At 41.8% G+C, this 17,141-nt stretch overlaps 3 protein-coding genes across 4 annotated transcripts; 2 read left to right on the forward strand and 1 right to left on the reverse strand.

Annotated features, from left to right (window-relative positions):
- The first annotated feature begins 5,789 nt into the window (after nt 1–5,789).
- Nucleotides 5,790–10,811, forward strand: LOC115736038 (heptahelical transmembrane protein 2). The gene is made up of 4 exons (XM_030667536.2): nt 5,790–6,193; nt 6,324–6,416; nt 7,124–7,193; nt 10,037–10,811. The coding sequence occupies exons 1-4, from the start codon at nt 5,913–5,915 to the stop codon at nt 10,709–10,711; spliced, it is 1,119 nt and encodes a 372-aa protein (XP_030523396.1). The 5' UTR covers nt 5,790–5,912; the 3' UTR covers nt 10,712–10,811.
- A 610-nt stretch (nt 10,812–11,421) lies between these two features.
- LOC115736040 lies at nt 11,422–11,950 on the reverse strand. 2 transcript variants are annotated; one of them, XM_048277960.1, is made up of 2 exons: nt 11,666–11,950; nt 11,422–11,569 (listed from the first exon to the last, which is right to left on the reverse strand). In XM_048277960.1, the coding sequence occupies exons 1-2, from the start codon at nt 11,884–11,886 to the stop codon at nt 11,443–11,445; spliced, it is 348 nt and encodes a 115-aa protein (XP_048133917.1). In that variant the 5' UTR covers nt 11,887–11,950; the 3' UTR covers nt 11,422–11,442. The 2 variants fall into 2 exon arrangements, with proteins under 2 accessions (XP_048133917.1, XP_030523399.1); XM_030667539.2 differs by having other exon boundaries at nt 11,422–11,575; nt 11,666–11,933.
- Nucleotides 11,951–14,555: 2,605 nt separating this feature from the next.
- On the forward strand, nt 14,556–16,927 carry LOC115736039 (50S ribosomal protein L35, chloroplastic). The gene is made up of 3 exons (XM_030667538.2): nt 14,556–14,889; nt 15,042–15,158; nt 16,687–16,927. Exons 1-3 carry the CDS (start codon nt 14,641–14,643, stop codon nt 16,762–16,764), a joined length of 444 nt encoding a protein of 147 aa, XP_030523398.1. The 5' UTR covers nt 14,556–14,640; the 3' UTR covers nt 16,765–16,927.
- The last annotated feature ends 214 nt before the right edge of the window (nt 16,928–17,141 follow it).

Consider the following 17,141-nt stretch of genomic DNA (forward strand, 5'->3'; position numbering starts at 1 on the left):
CCCCGCTCACCCAATTTGAACACCCTTTCCCCACATCAAGTCTTTCCATGCCCCTCCGGGTCCCACGTGATTGGATTGTCAATCCCTTTGTTAGATTTTAATAATTTTCGTACGTTCTTTATGTTATCGTGTACTTTATGGTGTAGGGTGAAATCAAATTAACTCAATTCATCCCCATGTGGATTTGAGTAGTTCTTGTCGGATTGGATACCCAAACCAAAAAAAAAAAAACCCGAAATGATGAGAAACCTTAGCATCTGCTCTGATCTAACTCCTACACAACATAATAGCGTTGTCCGTCATAGTTGTGACATAAATAGAAAAATAAGAATGGAGAAAACAAACACAGAGCGGTTTATGGGATTCGATCCAAATTTGAGATCCGCATCTACGGGAAGAGCGGTAGATCAATGTTTTCTTTCAAAACTCTCGAAGAAACCCTAAAAACACCCTCGACAGACTAATATGAGTTTTCCTCTAACATGGGTTTTTAATCAAATGACTAGTGTCTCCATGCTTATTGGGTCCTACGTGAGAGGAACATCACTCACTTTTTTTGGGTTTACAAGGTGATATCACGTGAACTTGAGTCGTCTTTGGGTTTGAATATGTGATGTCCGCTATGTTACACGGACACTCTCTGGAGTCCTCCGTATCGTGTCGGATATTCTCCGATACTTTAACGCTCTCCGACATGTGACTAATACGTGGTCGGCACTCTAGACACACCGGTTACATGCTAATACAACATCCCGACACGTTATTTCGACAAGCATGGGATCATTTTTTAGCATTCTCAATAAATTAAAACTCAAAATGTAAATCTATAAAAGAATACACATACACACACAAAAATTAAGTATATATTCAACAACCTCAAAATTAATATACCCAACCAGTAAAAAACAAAAACCTAATCGTAAATTCCTAATAAAAGAAGAACAAGAAACTAACCGCTGATATTTTTATATATACATGTAAAAATATATATTTAATATATAACGTGTTCCAACGTATCGAAATTCTCTATTTTTTTAGAAATCACGTGTCGGCGTGTCGTGCCGTGTCGTGTCTTGTGTCCCGTATCGTGTCGGTGCAACATAGGCTGTCCGGCAACAGATTGAGCATCAAAGGTTTATAAAGGTCATCAAAATGGTGTGGGACACACTGATAGCTAGTATTTTGAGGAGATTTGATAATGAGGTCCCGTAACCTTGCAGAAGGGTTTGCAGCAAGTAGAAAATAACATCATAGGTGGGAACCGCACCTGAGATTTTCATCTCATACGGCTCCTCCCTTGCATGTAGACATGGCCAAATAAAACCGTGGGCTCGGAACCGGCCCGTTGACCGGGCCCACGGTTCTAGCCCGTTTTTTTTTTTTAAAAAAAAAAGGAAGAGACCTGGGGGAAAAGAGCCGTTGAGTCTAGGAACCGGCGGTTCCGAACCGGAACGGGCCTGGAATCGGTGGTTCCAAACCCTGAACCGGAATCGGCCACGTCTACTTGCGTGCATAACGGGAGATTCAACCAATCCTTCTACTTTCCGCAAAAGATGAAATAGAAAAGACATGAGAGGAGGAGCGAACAATCTTAATAGAACCGAATACCATATGGCCGGCGATGAATGACGGACGAGTCACTTGTGGGGAATTTCTCGGTGGTTCACTGTTGAGGTCGGTGGAGTGTTGAAGTCCCGAAGAAGTCCCCTCCAGCTTCAGGAATGGGAGTGAAGAGGTACTCATAGTGAGAAGATCAAACAGATTCTCTTGCAAAATCGTACCCTGCAGGCTTCAGCAATATTGGCATAAGAAGTCGACGATGCATAACCTGTCATGGTTTTAAGGGGGCAAGGGTCAATCAGGGGCTGTCGCGTGTTAGGAGGACACGTGTCGAGACACCAGGCCCATTATGAGTAAGCCGGACCGACCATCCCTAACGAGCTCCGCTCCGAGCCTATCAAGTCAAAGCCTCTATACGTCCCAAATAGACAAGAATAACTTAAGAGCCCTCAACGGCGCAACCTATTTCGAGTTAGACCTGAATAGAGCAATACTCACATGAAATAAACTTGAAACAAGAAGGGGTGAGCATCGGTCCACGATGGACCTTGAAACCGGATTGGATTGACCCTAGCCAACCGGTTTCAACTTAATTTCAGGTTCCACATGGTAGGTTTTAGGTTTTAAAAATTAAAAACCAATCTCGAAAGTACAGGTAACATGTTCCAAGTTTAGAACTTACCCATTCCGAAACCACTCATCCCTACTTGACGAATGTTAGTCCCAACTGGGTAGGTTCCGGCTTCTGGCGACGTCCAATCTATCTCCAACTTGATAGATGTTGGCAAATCAATCAAACTTTTCGGGAGCATGCATTTTTTTTATCTCCACCTCGTTTAAAAGAATTCAATTATTTCTAGCCGTCCATGGATCTCAACACCCCAGAATAACATGCTGAAGATGTTGCAGCCTTTTTTTTTTTTTTAATCTTTCAGGGATTGTTGCCCTTGGAGGATGAGATTTTTGTTGTCGCTTTAACTTTAGTTTTGCTTGGCTGAGGGATAGGATGGAAACTTTCCAGTTTTTTTTCTATATATGTTTGTTTTATATGGTACTTCTAGCCTTTTTGTTGCTCTACTATTTTTTTTTTTTTGTGACTGCTATTTGTCTTGGTTGTAATTTGTCCTTTCAATGAATAAAAAAAAATTGAAGCCTAAAAAAAAGATTTGGTCGGTCCCTTGGTAGACCCTAGAACTGGATGGGATTGACAAAGTTGATTTCAATGTCTACTGAGTAGGTTCTAGGTTCCAAAAATTGAAAATCATTCCCAACATGATAAATTCCATGTTTTAGCCCTAGAACTTACCCATCTAGAACCGCTCACACCCGACAACAAGTCCCCGGCAATAATATTTGCTAATAAATCCACGAAATTGATTAAGGAATCATATAATTATTTTCATCAACATGAACAGTACAAATTTATGCATCTACGCTACTCTTATTAGTTCTTGGCTTCGATGATCCCTCCCTTAACTATTTATATTGCTTTTGGTTTTAAACCTATCTTGTAATCTGGAAAAGAAAAGAAAAATTAAGAACCACAAAAATATTGGTTATAGTGTCACTCCATTAAAGGCGGTCGTCCAACCACGCCACGATTTGCTTAGCGTCAAATCTACCATCAGCAAATACTCAACCATTTCCTTAACTCCCAATCTCATCTCCTTCGATGTTTCTTTAGAATTCTCTTTAACGTGTGTCTCAACCCTTCCTTGAAGCGTATCTCGTTCGTGGACCGTTCGAGAAATCGTCATTGTAACTTGCGTAAGTGTCAAACCATCTCGAACAACCTCCATTGCAAAATTAATCACCTGAATCTAAACTCAACTTATCCGAAACTCGAGTAGGCCAATAATCAAGCAATGGCAAAATCGAGCCTAGTCCATATTTAAAAGGAGCGACATTGAAAATAACGTCGGACTCGAATCATCTAAATCGAACCGGCTCAAGACCCGAGAAGATAGAATCCAAAACAATTCAAGTCTTATACATGGCAAAATTCGGACCATTGTTGCCCCGCCCTGGCCATGCGCCACTCGGAATGCCCCCCCCTCTCTCTCTCTCTCTCTCTCTCTCTCTCTCTCTCTCTCTCTCTCAACCTATATTTTGAACTAGTCTTTTCTCTTCGCTATTTCTTACTGCCAATCCTCCGACCAAAACTGTTCATTTAAGCCCCCGAGGCTCTTTTGGCATTGTAATTTGCAACATCGACTTGACCTTTTTTGGGTGACAAGTTGTAACCAAAACATGCACATTTAGTTACAAAAACACGAAATTTACACCAAGCCTTGGAAATTTTCGGGTGCGGCTCGGATCCAAACCTTGGAAAATGAAGAACATTTGGTCTCGACCGAAAAAGAAAAAGAAAAAGAACCTTGAGATCGAACCAGTTGATGAACAACTTGCAGAAATTCGGGAATGAACTTTTTTGGACAAGTTGAATGAACATTTGGTCTTACCAAAGAATGAAAAGTCCACCCCCACGATCACGAGCACATGAAAGAGGGCCCCACGTATGGCTGGCTTGGAGGATATTTTCTAGAAGCCGACAAACGAGAAATTGTGGGGCCCTCTTTCGCATGAACAAATAAATAGACCAAATAATCTGAAAAATTCATTAAATAATTTATTAATTTCATGAACTGATTAAATCGGAATCGCTTAGAAATTCAAAATGAGTGTAGCGATATTCAATACATAACGTAATAGTGCTCCAAAAGCTTTCGACACCTAAAATTAAATCCCGAATTAAAGATGTGAAAATAGGGGAGTTAAATATTTTTGTTAGAGATGCTAATTTTAAACGACACAAAAATAATGAGATTCTTGCCGGTTGCTCACCAATTTCAGACTCCGCCATCTATTTTGCTCTCCCTTCAATTGTCTGTAGGGGTGAGCAATTTCCAAAATAAGGGATCGGATCGACGGTCCGGTCCGATTTCCAAACGGTCCAATATAATGAGTAAACTGTCCAATATCATTCGAGGAAAAATACGCAGACCATTGCGACGGATTGTGCTCTGGGCCTTGTCTTGGACAACCTTTGTGATACCATAACGGTGCCTTCCGTATTCAAGTAACAAAGAAGTTACCAGGCAATCCAGCTTAAAATTGGAAGTGATAGAGGACATTTCATTTGGAGTGGTGGAAAAATGCATTCTGGTACCTCCAACAAGGCACGTATAAGCACTGTTTCCTTAAAACAAAAACAAAAAACAATTGGTACTCACGCCTAGTTACCCCAACGTAGTTTTGCATGCGATAAAGAATTGTCATGAAGGGAAACTGAGACGTGAGAGAAGGAAAGAAAGATGGGAAACATTAGGGTTACTCGAGAAATTAAAAAATAAAAAAAAATTGACCAATTCGATTCTGTCCTATACCCTTGGAATTGGGAATCGGACCGCTTAGCTAGCAATTCCAATTTTAAGGATGGGGAACCGGATCCCGCCCTTTGGAATCGGGAATCGGACAACCGGTCCGGGCGGTTCCTCATTTCGTTGATCCGAGTTGGTCACCCTTAATTATCTCTATAGGGCCGGGTTCACTTTAAATTTCAAATTCTTTTCTCACTTCCTTTTACCTTTGGATGTATTTTGCCCCTTTTAATCAAGAAATGCAAACATGACATGCGCGCACTGTGACCATGCTGGATTTTTCCAACGTCATTTAGCTTTCGGGCTGAATGAAACTCATTTATCAAGTATAAATGATCTTTTAAGAAATTCAAGTACAAGGGTATTTAGCGAAAATGCGCTCACTTTAGGAGGTTAATTGAAATTTTAAAATTGAATATCCATTTTCTTAAACAAAAAGTTTTTTTTGGTCAGATTAAAAAAAGTTGAGCAATTGAATAAATAAACAATATCGATTTTTTGTCACAAAAGAATATTGACTATTATCTAGTAATTAATTAAAAATTTTCTTTTAGGCATTCGCTCTACACTTGTATGGGTGTGAAATTACATGTCAGTCCTTCCGCCAATTTTGAATTCTCGCCAGACCTGAAAGATTTAAAAATAAATAAATATCTGAAGCCTCGGTTAAAAAAAAAAAAAGGCGTGTTTCATCCGCCAAAGTTTTGAAAAGACACTATCCAATAGAAAGCGGGCAAGTTAACAAAGTCAAAACGAAAGACACGTGTCACGAATCTCACCGTCCAAACTACTTTCCATCTCTCCCACTGGCCTGAGCCTATATATGCATTCGAATCGGAGCCCAAATGAAAGAGAGATCAGCAAGAGCCGCGAGGTGAGGAAGAAGACTAGGAAACATCCGCCGGAGCACTCGCCGGGAAATCACCTGCTCCGATCTCCGGCGGAAGGCGTCGAGCTCGAACCGGGAGGCAAATGAGCGGAAGTGACTGTCGGCATCACCAGCAGCAGCCGAATCGCCGTCGCCGGAGCGGAGGCGAGATGGAAACCGATAGGCTCAAGGCGGGGGAGAAGGAGGGCGCGGCGGCGGCGAAGCGAGAGGGAAGGTTCGAAAAGAGGCTTGTGAAGTTCGATGAATTGCCGGAGTACATGAAGGACAACGAGTACATACTGGACCATTACCGGTGCGAGTGGCCGTTGAAGGACGCGATCCTCAGCGTCTTCGCTTGGCACAACGAGACGCTCAACGTGTGGACGTGCGTGAGAGACTCGGCTAGCCTTCCGATTCCATGGATTGATTCTTTTAAATTTTTCGATGATGCTTTGATTGATCGATTGATCGGATCGCTTTTTCGTGATTTCGCGTGTGGTTTTGCGTGGCAACAGGCATTTGGGGGGATTCGTCATCTTCGTGACGCTGACGGTGATGAGCTTGATGGAGAAGACGGGGACGCGCGGCTTGCTCGGTGATTTCTCCAGGTGCGCCGTTGATTGATCGATTGTTTGGCGATGGATTTTGTTCTCTGGTTTTCACCTTTTTGTCGTTTCTTCTCTTGGTTCGCGTGCTCTCTTCATTTTTAGTTTTCTCCATGCACGCTCAGCGACGCTTCTGGCAGGAGATTCGGTTTGTCGAAGATTTAACTATTTACAATTTGTGCCACGGCCTAAAACTATCAATAAACTTAGGTACTGCGTTAGTTAATAAGATTCCAATTCACAATTAGCTCACGACATTAGCGACTCCACACCGAGCCTTCCAACATTAGTAAACCCAAATTCGAATGACCCTCTTGTTTTTCTTCGTGATTTTTGGTAATCTGGGGGCACGAATGCAGCGGTCGGCTCGCTTCCTGTTCTTGCTACGCTTGGGAATTAAAATAAGATTGCTTATTTAGGTAAATTGTTATAGCTCACTTGCTAGAACTTGCTGGAGGTGTTACTATTTCAGTGGTATTACTATCTTGGACTCACCCTTCACCTTAGTCAGTCATCAAGATGATATAGAGTTGAAAAGTTATCTGAATGTGCTCCCAGCAAAGAAAATGAACATAAAGAAAAAGAGGAAGGAAGAAAGAAAAGGAGGTTTTGAGCAAATGTTCATGGACGCATGTGCAGTTGTCGTTCCGATTGAGCTGGGGATACGCTTGTTTATTCATTAAATCTATTGTTCTCTGGTGTGGGTGCAGGGCCGCCGTCCCAGCGCATTTCGCGACCGTCGTGATCAAGAACGCCAGCCTCTCGGGCAGTGCGGTCAATGTATGTTCCTCTCCTCTTGGCCCCTTTTTTCTTATTTTAATTCGGATGATCGCCATTGTTTTCGTGTCGAATTAAGTTTCCCTTCTTCTGTTTCTTTTCTCGAAAATAGAATACTCCGTTTTCTACGGGTAAACTCCTTTTTTTCCCCTTTAAATTCCATTTCATGCGTTCTAAAGTTTTGAACATCGAGGTCGAGTTTTGAACGTTGAAAGTGAAGGAAGGTTAAAAAAAAGAACAAAAGCAGAAACTATTAAAGCAGAGATAAAAAACAGAGACACGTGAGAAATGGAATGGGTTTAATCGGTGTTGGACCCGCGTCTTTTGTATAAGCGGACACCGAAAGTGGCGGGCTGGTCTGGCGGGTCCTCATCTGGCGCCTGCAGTAGTCAATCTTACATTGCTGCGGTTCTTATATTTTAGATGTCCCACTAGCACTAGTCATCCTCCACGTCCTTTCAAAAGAGTTAAAAAAGTTCAAACCAAAAATATGAATGTTAATCGAGAAAAAAACTAAAATAATTTACACCGAAAGTTGGTAGAGCTGACGTGTATAAGAGTTTAATTATAGATTTTTTTGTAAACACGGTGATATATGAAATGACAATTTTAACATTTGGTTATTTCAACTATAAGCACTTCAATTTATGATTAGATCGAATCAGATTGATGGTAAGTTTAATCCATTTCTGAGCAGAAAAATATTCGGTAACCTTCTCCGATAAAAAGTTGTCATTAATGTAAGAAAATCCGCTTGTGAGCAACTCTTTTTTTCTTTTCTTTCTTAGTTGGACACAATGGTTTCCATCAAATTCCTCTAATATTAATTGGTTATGTTTTTGTTCGTCTCTGATTGAAAGAATTTTTCTCCGATCATATCTTTGATTGGTGAGTTGTACGAAATGAACCGTGTCCGTGCGCAAAGTTTAACTGAGATTATAACTTGGGGTTGTGTTCATAAGTATGGACAGAGGAAAATTCTTCAAATTAGATGCGGGGGAAGACGTGGTTGGAGTCCGAATCGCGTGACGCGTGATAGTTTCTGAGGATGCCATCTCTTCTTTACGTTTGGAAACTTGGCCGTCTTTGTCCATGGAAAAAGTGGGAATAAGAAGAAACCAGCTTTATATCCTCACTGTCCATGTGATGCCCCTCGGGGTGATGATGATATTCCATTGGTTTCCTTGGATCACCTTTGGTTCGATTCCTAAAGTCAGAAACGGGGAACTGGTCCCTTCTAATCCGGTTTTCGGTTCTTGGGTGGAATCGGACCGGGAATCAATCGCCCTTCCTTTTCTCTCTCTTCTAAAGTCTCCTTCTGTCTTGCAAGTTTATTTTGCATCAAATTTCTCAATACAATCAAGTCGGTATGGGGGTATAGTCTTAAACCATTTTGACTTTACATCAGGATTTTCATGCTGGCAAGAGAGCTTCGACACACGGGTCGTAGGTTTTCTTTTGCATATTCACCAACCTAGAACTAGCGGTTCCGTTCCATGTGCATGACAATGGTAGCCCGGCAAAATCACATGTTAGAAGCGTATTCTTTCCCTTGCTTAGCAAAAATAAGGAAACAAGTTGTCGAAGAAATCCAGTTTTTGTGGCTTCATATCTAGAAGGTTCACACAGTGTGGTCGTGTTACGACCTTTGTCAGGAAAAAATGACTCGAATCGGTATAATTGTGTCCGTCGTAATATTCCGCGTTTGTCAAGCTCTAGTTTCTTTCTATTTTCCGGAATTTTATATCCCCTAGTCAACAGATCCGTCACTCTTAGCCCTCTTTTTTCATTTTCCTGGAAAGGAAAAATTTTCCTTTTCATTTCCATATGAAGAAAATTAGGAGGAGCTAATTCATATCACAAAGCCTTCACAGCCTGTTACCTTTTGTTTTTCCTCTACCTTCTTCCATTAGTCCCCCGCTTCATTACGTCCAGCAATTTTTAGTCTCAGAATCTGTAGTGTGGTTTTCGTGTAAAAGCGAAACTAGCAGAGCCCTACTCAATCTATAAAAATTTTAATCAATTTTTGCACGTTTCGTCAAGAAACTGGGATTGGGTGTCAGATTACGACTTTCTTTCGATACCATGTGCTTCCCTATTCATAGATGAACAGTCTGAACTATTCGGTGGCCTAACCAGCGATAAACTTCTGGTCAACTTCCCATTTTCTTGGTCGTTCGCCAACAAAACAGAACTGCCAACTTAAGGAAATGAAATAATTAAATCAAACGATCTTTAGTTCATCATTATCATTTCCATAGTAAAGTTAGAATTCACAAGTAAATTACGTCACTAGCTACTAACAATGAAAAAACATAAACCGGCCAAGCAATACATCAGTCATTTTCTAGGATTTCTTCTGTACATATGTTACTTGTCAAGGACTACCATCTGAATAGGTCAGTTTTCGTTGATGGTGAATGTAGATTTGGTCTCGACAGTTATGGAATTGGTCGTAAACGAGTTTATTCATTCATTCACTAAAGTTCCGAAAGGCAACATGATTCAAAATATAACAGATCCCAAAGGGGTTAAGGGGAAGAGTTGCTTTCCGGTGGGCCTTTGCAATCTAGTTTCGGCCCTGGGGGACTTTCATGAACCCAGGGGCTTTGCTGTGCTTTGTTTCTGTCATTGCACATCAACAAATATGCTGATTATGAATTAGAATTATGTATCATGTAATTATGGCTTACACAAGTATTGTTCTGTACTCCCATAAAGCATTCGATCTGTATGAACGTGAGCTCAAGTGAAATCTCTGGACTTATAGAAGAAATAATTTCTTTTAATTATGATATCATTCAGAGAGTGGATTGACTGAACGGACACTCTTGTTCTGTCTGCAGGATTCGCATTTAGGACAGATACAACATCCGCCGCTCCTCGATGCCCTCGAACCCAACCACGAGAGCATCGCCGGATGGCCTTGGTTCGTCTTCCTAGCCGGGGCCATGTGCTGCTTAATCTGCAGCTCCCTCTCCCACCTCCTCGCCTCCCATTCCAGGAAGTTCTACTTCTTCTTCTGGCGGCTCGATTACGCTGGGATCTCCGTCATGATCGTGTGCTCCTTCTTCGCCCCGATCTACTACGCCTTCTATTGCCACCCCTATTCTTGCTTCTTCTACCTCGGCACCATAAGCGTCCTTGGCACGCTCGTCATAATCACTCTTCTCTCGCCCAGCCTTGCTTCTTCAAAATTCCGTCTCTTCAGGACCTCGCTCTTTCTTGCCATGGGCTTCTCCGGACTGATTCCCGCGGCTCATGCTTTCGTTATTTATTGGGGACACCCCCCCATTTTCGTCGCTCTTGGGTACGAGCTCCTGATGGGTATTTTGTACGCCTCTGGAGCATGGTTTTATGTTGCCAGGATACCCGAGAAGTGGAAACCCGGAGCGTTTGACATCGCCGGGCATAGCCACCAAATCTTCCACGTGCTTGTGGTCGCGGCTGCATTGGCTCACTGCGCTGCAACGTTGGTGGTCATGGATTTCCGTCAAAGAACACCGAGTTGTGCGATGTAGGGCTTAGCTACACAACACTCAGATTTGTGAGATTGTCTTACAAATTACCAACGGTGCAATTAGCCATTCTTATGCAATGCAGCCTATCGTTACCCAGCAGCAAATAGAAAATGATGCTGCTTCTCTGGTAACATAGCAAGGAATTGTGTAGAGTGAAAATGGGAGGGAGAGCAGCTCAAAATGGTGTGCACTAGTGTTGTTGTATGCGATCATTTACACGATTTTGCATCCTGTTGAATTAAGAAAATTCCCATTTCAGCAGAACGATTGTTGCTCACGGTTTGCCCAAGTCTTCCTTAGTGTCTGAAATTAACGCTACAAAGGCTTGTTTCCTTGTTTTCCTCAGCCGCTCCAAAAAAGCAGACGCACCACCAGAACTTGGAAGATCCACTGGACTTGTGGAGATGAGTCTACCTCGTGTGCTCCATGACCGAGATTACCTAAACTGTTCTTAAATTGGTACGTGAATCACAGTACCAGAGTTTATGCGACAAACCGGCACGCCATTGCCGCTGCAAGTCGAGAGCGATTTTGTCCAGCGTAAGACGAAATTGATTCGGCGTCTTTCACTTGCAAAACAGAGTGCATACTCTAATTCTTCCGTCACATTCACGAGCGGTAACAAAGTAAAGCACATCAACCTCACGATTCTATCACTGGTATAGTCTTCTTGAAGCCAGAGAAGAAGCTAAAGACACATAATTATTGGGTAACTCAAATCAAACATTCCCTCAAGATTCCGAATCCTTGGAGGTGGAAAAAATGGCAAAGATGCACAGAGGCACAACAAGAAAAGCGGCGATCCTGAGCAAGTCCTCGCCCTCCTTCGAGATCGCGCCGATCCTCGACCAGTCCCCACTGTATCTGATACACACAACTGCTGCCTCAGACACCCCCATGAACATGGCTTCAAAGGAACAATAGCACAATTTGAAGAAAGAAAGAGCTTTTTACCCGGCGTCGATGAAGCCCAGTCCAAACACTGCAATGGCAGCTCGCGCAAGGATTGGGTTCGAAACTCTCAGTGCGAAACCCGGCTGTTGCCGGGTTTTCGAGCTAGGGTCAGTAAGATCTCCCTTCTTGGCCGATACGGCACCAAGCTTTCTGCCATTTATGCCCGGGAGTGGATGAGCAGCGACTTTGGTAAAGATAGAGCTCGTTTGTGTGATCGCCATTCGCGTCTGATACGGTTATACTTGGACCCTTAATTGAACTTCCCCCCCCAAGAAGCCCTTTATACCACAAAGCCAGAAGGTACAAGAAGTCATGAAAGACAGAAAAATCTTCACCGTTGGATCGATGCGACTGGATTTCGACTGTCGGACAAGATTTAATGCTGATCGTCTCATGAGGCCGCCATGGCCATGGCACGGGGAGAGAGGTCTCTAAGTTTCTTTTAAGCTCGTGAAATTGATGGATGGGGTCCGGTTGAAAATGGTCTAGTTCAATTAACCCGTATTGGTCCCTTTTTTTTAGGTAATACAGTTGTTGTGACCCAACCCATATTAAAAAATACACATCATATCCATACCAAAATATTTAACCTACATTAAGATCTTCATATAAATATATTACTAAGAGAAGATTTTTTTATCAAAATAAAAAAAAACAACCTAAATTAAATTTTTTAGTAATTAAAAAGAAAATAAAAGAAAAACCTAAAGACTGAAATGCACAAAAAGGACTAGAAAAGTATGCACGTGTTATGACGAAACACACGGGAAAATCACCAAAAACATCCTAAACCTATTGTATTTGTGCTAGGCATGGCCACAGGCCGTGAACCGCCGATTTCTGTTCATGAACCGGCGGTTTCGGTTCGGAATAGCCGGTTTCGGGCGGGTTCAAGGCCCGGTTTCAAGGGGGAGGGAAAGAGCCACGGCTCTTTCCCTAATTTTTTTTTTTTGTGGGCCGGTTCCTAATTTTTTAAAATTGGAACCGGCCGTGAGGGGCCGGGCCGTTTCCAATAAGGAACCGCTTGTCCCCGTCAATGGGCTGGTTCCGGTTCTTCCACGGGCCGATTCTGGGCCGGTTTTATGGCCCAAACCGGCCCGTGGCCATCTCTAATTTGTGCCAATTCAGTCATAAGCATCAAATTCATTAATTTACTCTAAAATCTTTTTATGATTTGTCAATTTAATCATTTTAATAAATTTTTACGTGAAATTGTGGAGTTAACACCAATGGTATGGTCGATGCCGAAGTGAACAAAATATTCTAATTTTTCTTTAAAAAGTTGATTTTGATTTTATTTTTCTTCTCTCTTTCGTTCTTTCTTTCCGTTTTTTCTTCTAATTCTTACTAGGGTTGAGGTGGACCCTCACTAGCCATAGGCAAGGATCAAGCCATTGCGACCGGGGTCAAGCCGTTGCCTAGGTCCGGCCAAGGTCACGACACCCTTGCCTATGGGTCGGCGAAGCGGACCCTTGCTAGCCACGAGCGAGGATCGAGTTGTTGTGACTAGCGGGGGTCGGGCTGTCGCCTTGGTCTAGGTGAGGGTTGCAATACCTTTGCCCATTCGTCGGCCTCGCTTGGTGTCCGTAAGGGTCGATTGGCCCTCCTCTATGACCGGTAAGGTCAACCGGACTTCATAGGGAAAAAAAAAAAGAAAAGAAAGAAAGAAAACTGAAAAATAAAATAAAATAAGATTAAATTTCAGAAAATTCAAACAATTTTAGAAAATTACGAAAAAAATTTCTAACATCTTCTCCTCCACTTGACAGATTTGGTGCTTTGTTTACTACTAGAAGACCGATGAAAAAGTTTATTATTTTTTCATATGGATGCGAAATAGGTTAGTTCTCAATCCATTTAAGACTCATTAAGTTGTTAGGCAACTCATTTATGACCCAGTCAATCCTATTTTTAGGACTTAAGGCATTTCAATTATGATATGCACCATTAAACATAGGATCTAAATCTATTTTGTCACCTCTAATTTGGTCATGATGTTATTGAACCACTATAAGCGAATCTCAATTATTTGCGAAAAAAAAATTAACCTAACTCGATTTTTTGGGATAAGTATACCGAGAGTGCTATAACTTTTGTACGGCGTTCACTTAAGTGTCATAATTTTTTTGCTCACTTGAGTGCCACATCAAAGCAAAATCGTTCACTTGAATTTCATTTACGGCAAATCATCTTAAGTGGACTTTTTATTATTATTTATTTATTTTTCGGTGACATGTGGATTTTTATATTTTTTAATATTTTATGAATTTTTTTACTTTTTATTTATATTGATATTTTTATTTCTATTTCTATTTTAATTATTCAATATTTTCCGGAAAAAAGAAAAATCCGCTTGAATTTCCCCATAGCCGGCGAGGATCATCGTGAGGGCCCTCGCCGTCCACGCCTGCTAGGTCGGGGGTGAGGACCGCCTTGCCCTCGGCCGGGGAGGCCACGACCGAGGGAATGACGGCCCTCGCCCCTGGGTTAATCGGCCGTGGCCGGCGGGGTCCTCACAATGACCCTCGGCGACCAAGAGGGAGAAAACGAAAAAAAATAAAAAGACAAAATAAAAAGAAAATTTTCAAAATAACTAAAAAACATAAAATAAAAATCCACAAGTGTATTAAAAAGTTTAAAAGAAATTGCTTCGGTGTTGTCACGTCATATTTTCCGGCGGAGCAAATCGGCAATGGCATTTAAATGGTCATTTTTTCAAATTTGTGACACTCAAGTGAGAAAAAAAAAGTTGTGATATTCAAGAGAACGTCATATATAAGTTATGGTACTCCCGATGTATTTTAACCCTAATTTTTCAAGTTAAAAATATTAAATCTGTATACTTGAGAAATAAAAATAAAGTCAAAATATTTTAACTCTGTTATGAGTGTTATCCACATGTTCATCGGCCACCGCCACTCCATCGTCCTCTAAAAACCGCATATCGCGGAATACAGGCGCGGAACAAGAAAGCAATGGCTTCCTTGACCATGGCTTCCTTCGCTCTGAGACTGCCCCCTTCGTCCTCTCGAGCTTCTCCAGGGTCGGTCCGTCTCGCGCCGCTCAATGCGGCGACCAACTCTCTGAAGCTCAGCTCCGTCCGTTGCATCTCCGGGTTTCCCTCGCTCCAGTCCCGCAAAGTGTCCGCAGTCTCTCCCCTCTCTCGGAGCCCGAGGCCTCTGACCGTCGTCTCCGCGAAAGGCTACAAGATGAAGACCCACAAGGTGCTTATGATTTTCTAGGTTCTTTTCGTTCTCTCTCTCTCTCTCTCTCTCTCTTGATGGGTCTTTCTTCTTCGAGTTTATCTTGTTAAAAGGATTGGTTTGTCAAAAAAGTTCTTTTGGCGCTTCGTGTGAATGGTGAATTTTGTGGATAGGCTTCGGCGAAGCGATTCAGAGTGACGGGTAGAGGGAAGATTGTGCGGAGGAGGGCTGGAAAGCAGCATCTGCTCGCGAAGAAGAACACCAAAAGGAAATGGCGATTGTCAAAGATGGTGGGTTCTTTTTCTTTTTGTGGAATTGACTGTCGTTGCCCCGGCATTTGTTGCTGTCGTTGTTGTTACTGTTGATTTTGTTGCTGCTGCTTTAAATTTGTTAACTTGCAGCTACGTTCTTCCAAAATGCATGTTTGTTGCAGAACTGACTGGAGCTAGAGCATTTGTCTGGATGATCATTTTCTTATAATTTGCTTTTATACCATCGGATAGGGACAAGTTGCATTAAACAATTACTGAATTCTGCTGAAACCAAGTTTTGAATACCAATTACCAATCGTCGAATCATCTGTAAACTTATAGACAAGCTGTTGCACTAATTTCTTTCTCATCCTCCGCAATCTCAATGATTCAGTCATGGGCTTGCTTCTTTAGCACTCATATATGCAGAGTGATCCTTTTTCCTTTGCTGGACTGTTTGCCTGAATTGTTGAGATGCTTATGTCCTGCCTCATGCTATTTTGAAGAAGATGGACTGTTTGGACTATGGTTAACTTCTACAACCGGGTCTTTCTTTCTTTTACTAAGTTCAGTTACCTGCGAAATGTGAGTCATATCTAGTACAGTTCTTACGCACTTTGCAAATTTGCATCAGCAGTAATTGGACTAGGTTTATACTTGTTCTATATCTTGCTTTGCATCATTGGTTGCTAAGGTAGCCTGGATTAATGCTTAGGGGATCTCAAATCAACTACACGCTGCTATGTATGCAAAAGGAACTCTTGGCAGTGCATGTGGCATAAAGTGTAGTGGGTTGCAGTTCGTAATTTTAGTGGTTTGCTGTTGGTGTACATCTCATGTTAGTAATTTTAGATCAGTTGGAACATAGGTGGTGATTTCCTGGTAAAAAGAGTAAGTTGGTTGCATGTGGAGAGATGAAACCTTTGTAGAGTAAGTAATGCTATCAAATGGTTGTTATTGATGCCATAGAGATTCAATCAATTAAAAGCACCGGTTCTACACTACCAGATGCACCTCTTTCTCCTTTGACTAAGCTTAGTAGAAAAATGAGCTTGAAAGAACTGTCGTAAGTTGTGTCCATGACATCCCAAGTGGTTTCTAAGTTGAAGTGCAGCAATTTAATCAAATGTTGACATGCAAGTATGTCATTATGCTCTTGCACCTTTCTTTGTTGCATTGTCATTGTGAAGTTTATAGTCATCTATGAGAGTGTGGATTGTTCCTTTTGTATACAAAATCAATGACAGAAACAGATGCTCCGTAATTTGACTGTTTTGATGCAGACATGGCAATGTCTATTTAAATGATAATCTTTCTACAGCTCCTACCTTCATCTTGAGCTAGGTCCTTTGACAAGATAACTTTTTTCCTCCCTGTGGTCTACCTTTCATGTAGGCAATAGCTTCTCAATTTTCCGTGATATTTTTTTGTGGTAGGTGATATCAATGGGAGAACTTCATTGAGATTGCCATGCAACTTCGTGAATGCTATCATGTTGACATGAGCTACTTTGATGTTGTCATAATTTGAGATTCGCTCTTACAAGAGTTCATTGTTGTCAATGCAGCATCCTGTCAGCCGGAGTGACTATGACAATGTCATCGGTGCCTTACCGTATCTGAAAGTCAATAGACTGGCAAAGTAGATTAATTTTCTCTGGATGAAGGCGCTTTTGGTTTGTTTCCTGTAATTGCTTCATTCGTGCGAAACACAACTGCTTTCTGAATTGTTCCATTTCAGATCAAGTCTAATGAAGTTTTAGCTTTTCCGAGTTAACATGTTATGCATCTATGAACAAGAATTCCATAGATGGCAGCTTGTGTAAATGAGTACAGATTCTGAATCTTGCCAGTTGAGTTGGATTTGCTTGCTTCTTTCACAAATTTGTGCACCAGAAGCGTGCATTGACACTCTAGAACCCGAAGAACCTCCCGTCGACACACGGCTCCTGTTGTCCCTGCCATTCAATTGTTGATGCTGAGTCATCTTCAAGACTTTGGTTTGCCATCGACTGGCTGTGTA

This window comes from Rhodamnia argentea, chromosome 4 (assembly GCF_020921035.1).
Source record: "Rhodamnia argentea isolate NSW1041297 chromosome 4, ASM2092103v1, whole genome shotgun sequence".
NCBI lineage: Eukaryota > Viridiplantae > Streptophyta > Magnoliopsida > Myrtales > Myrtaceae > Rhodamnia > Rhodamnia argentea.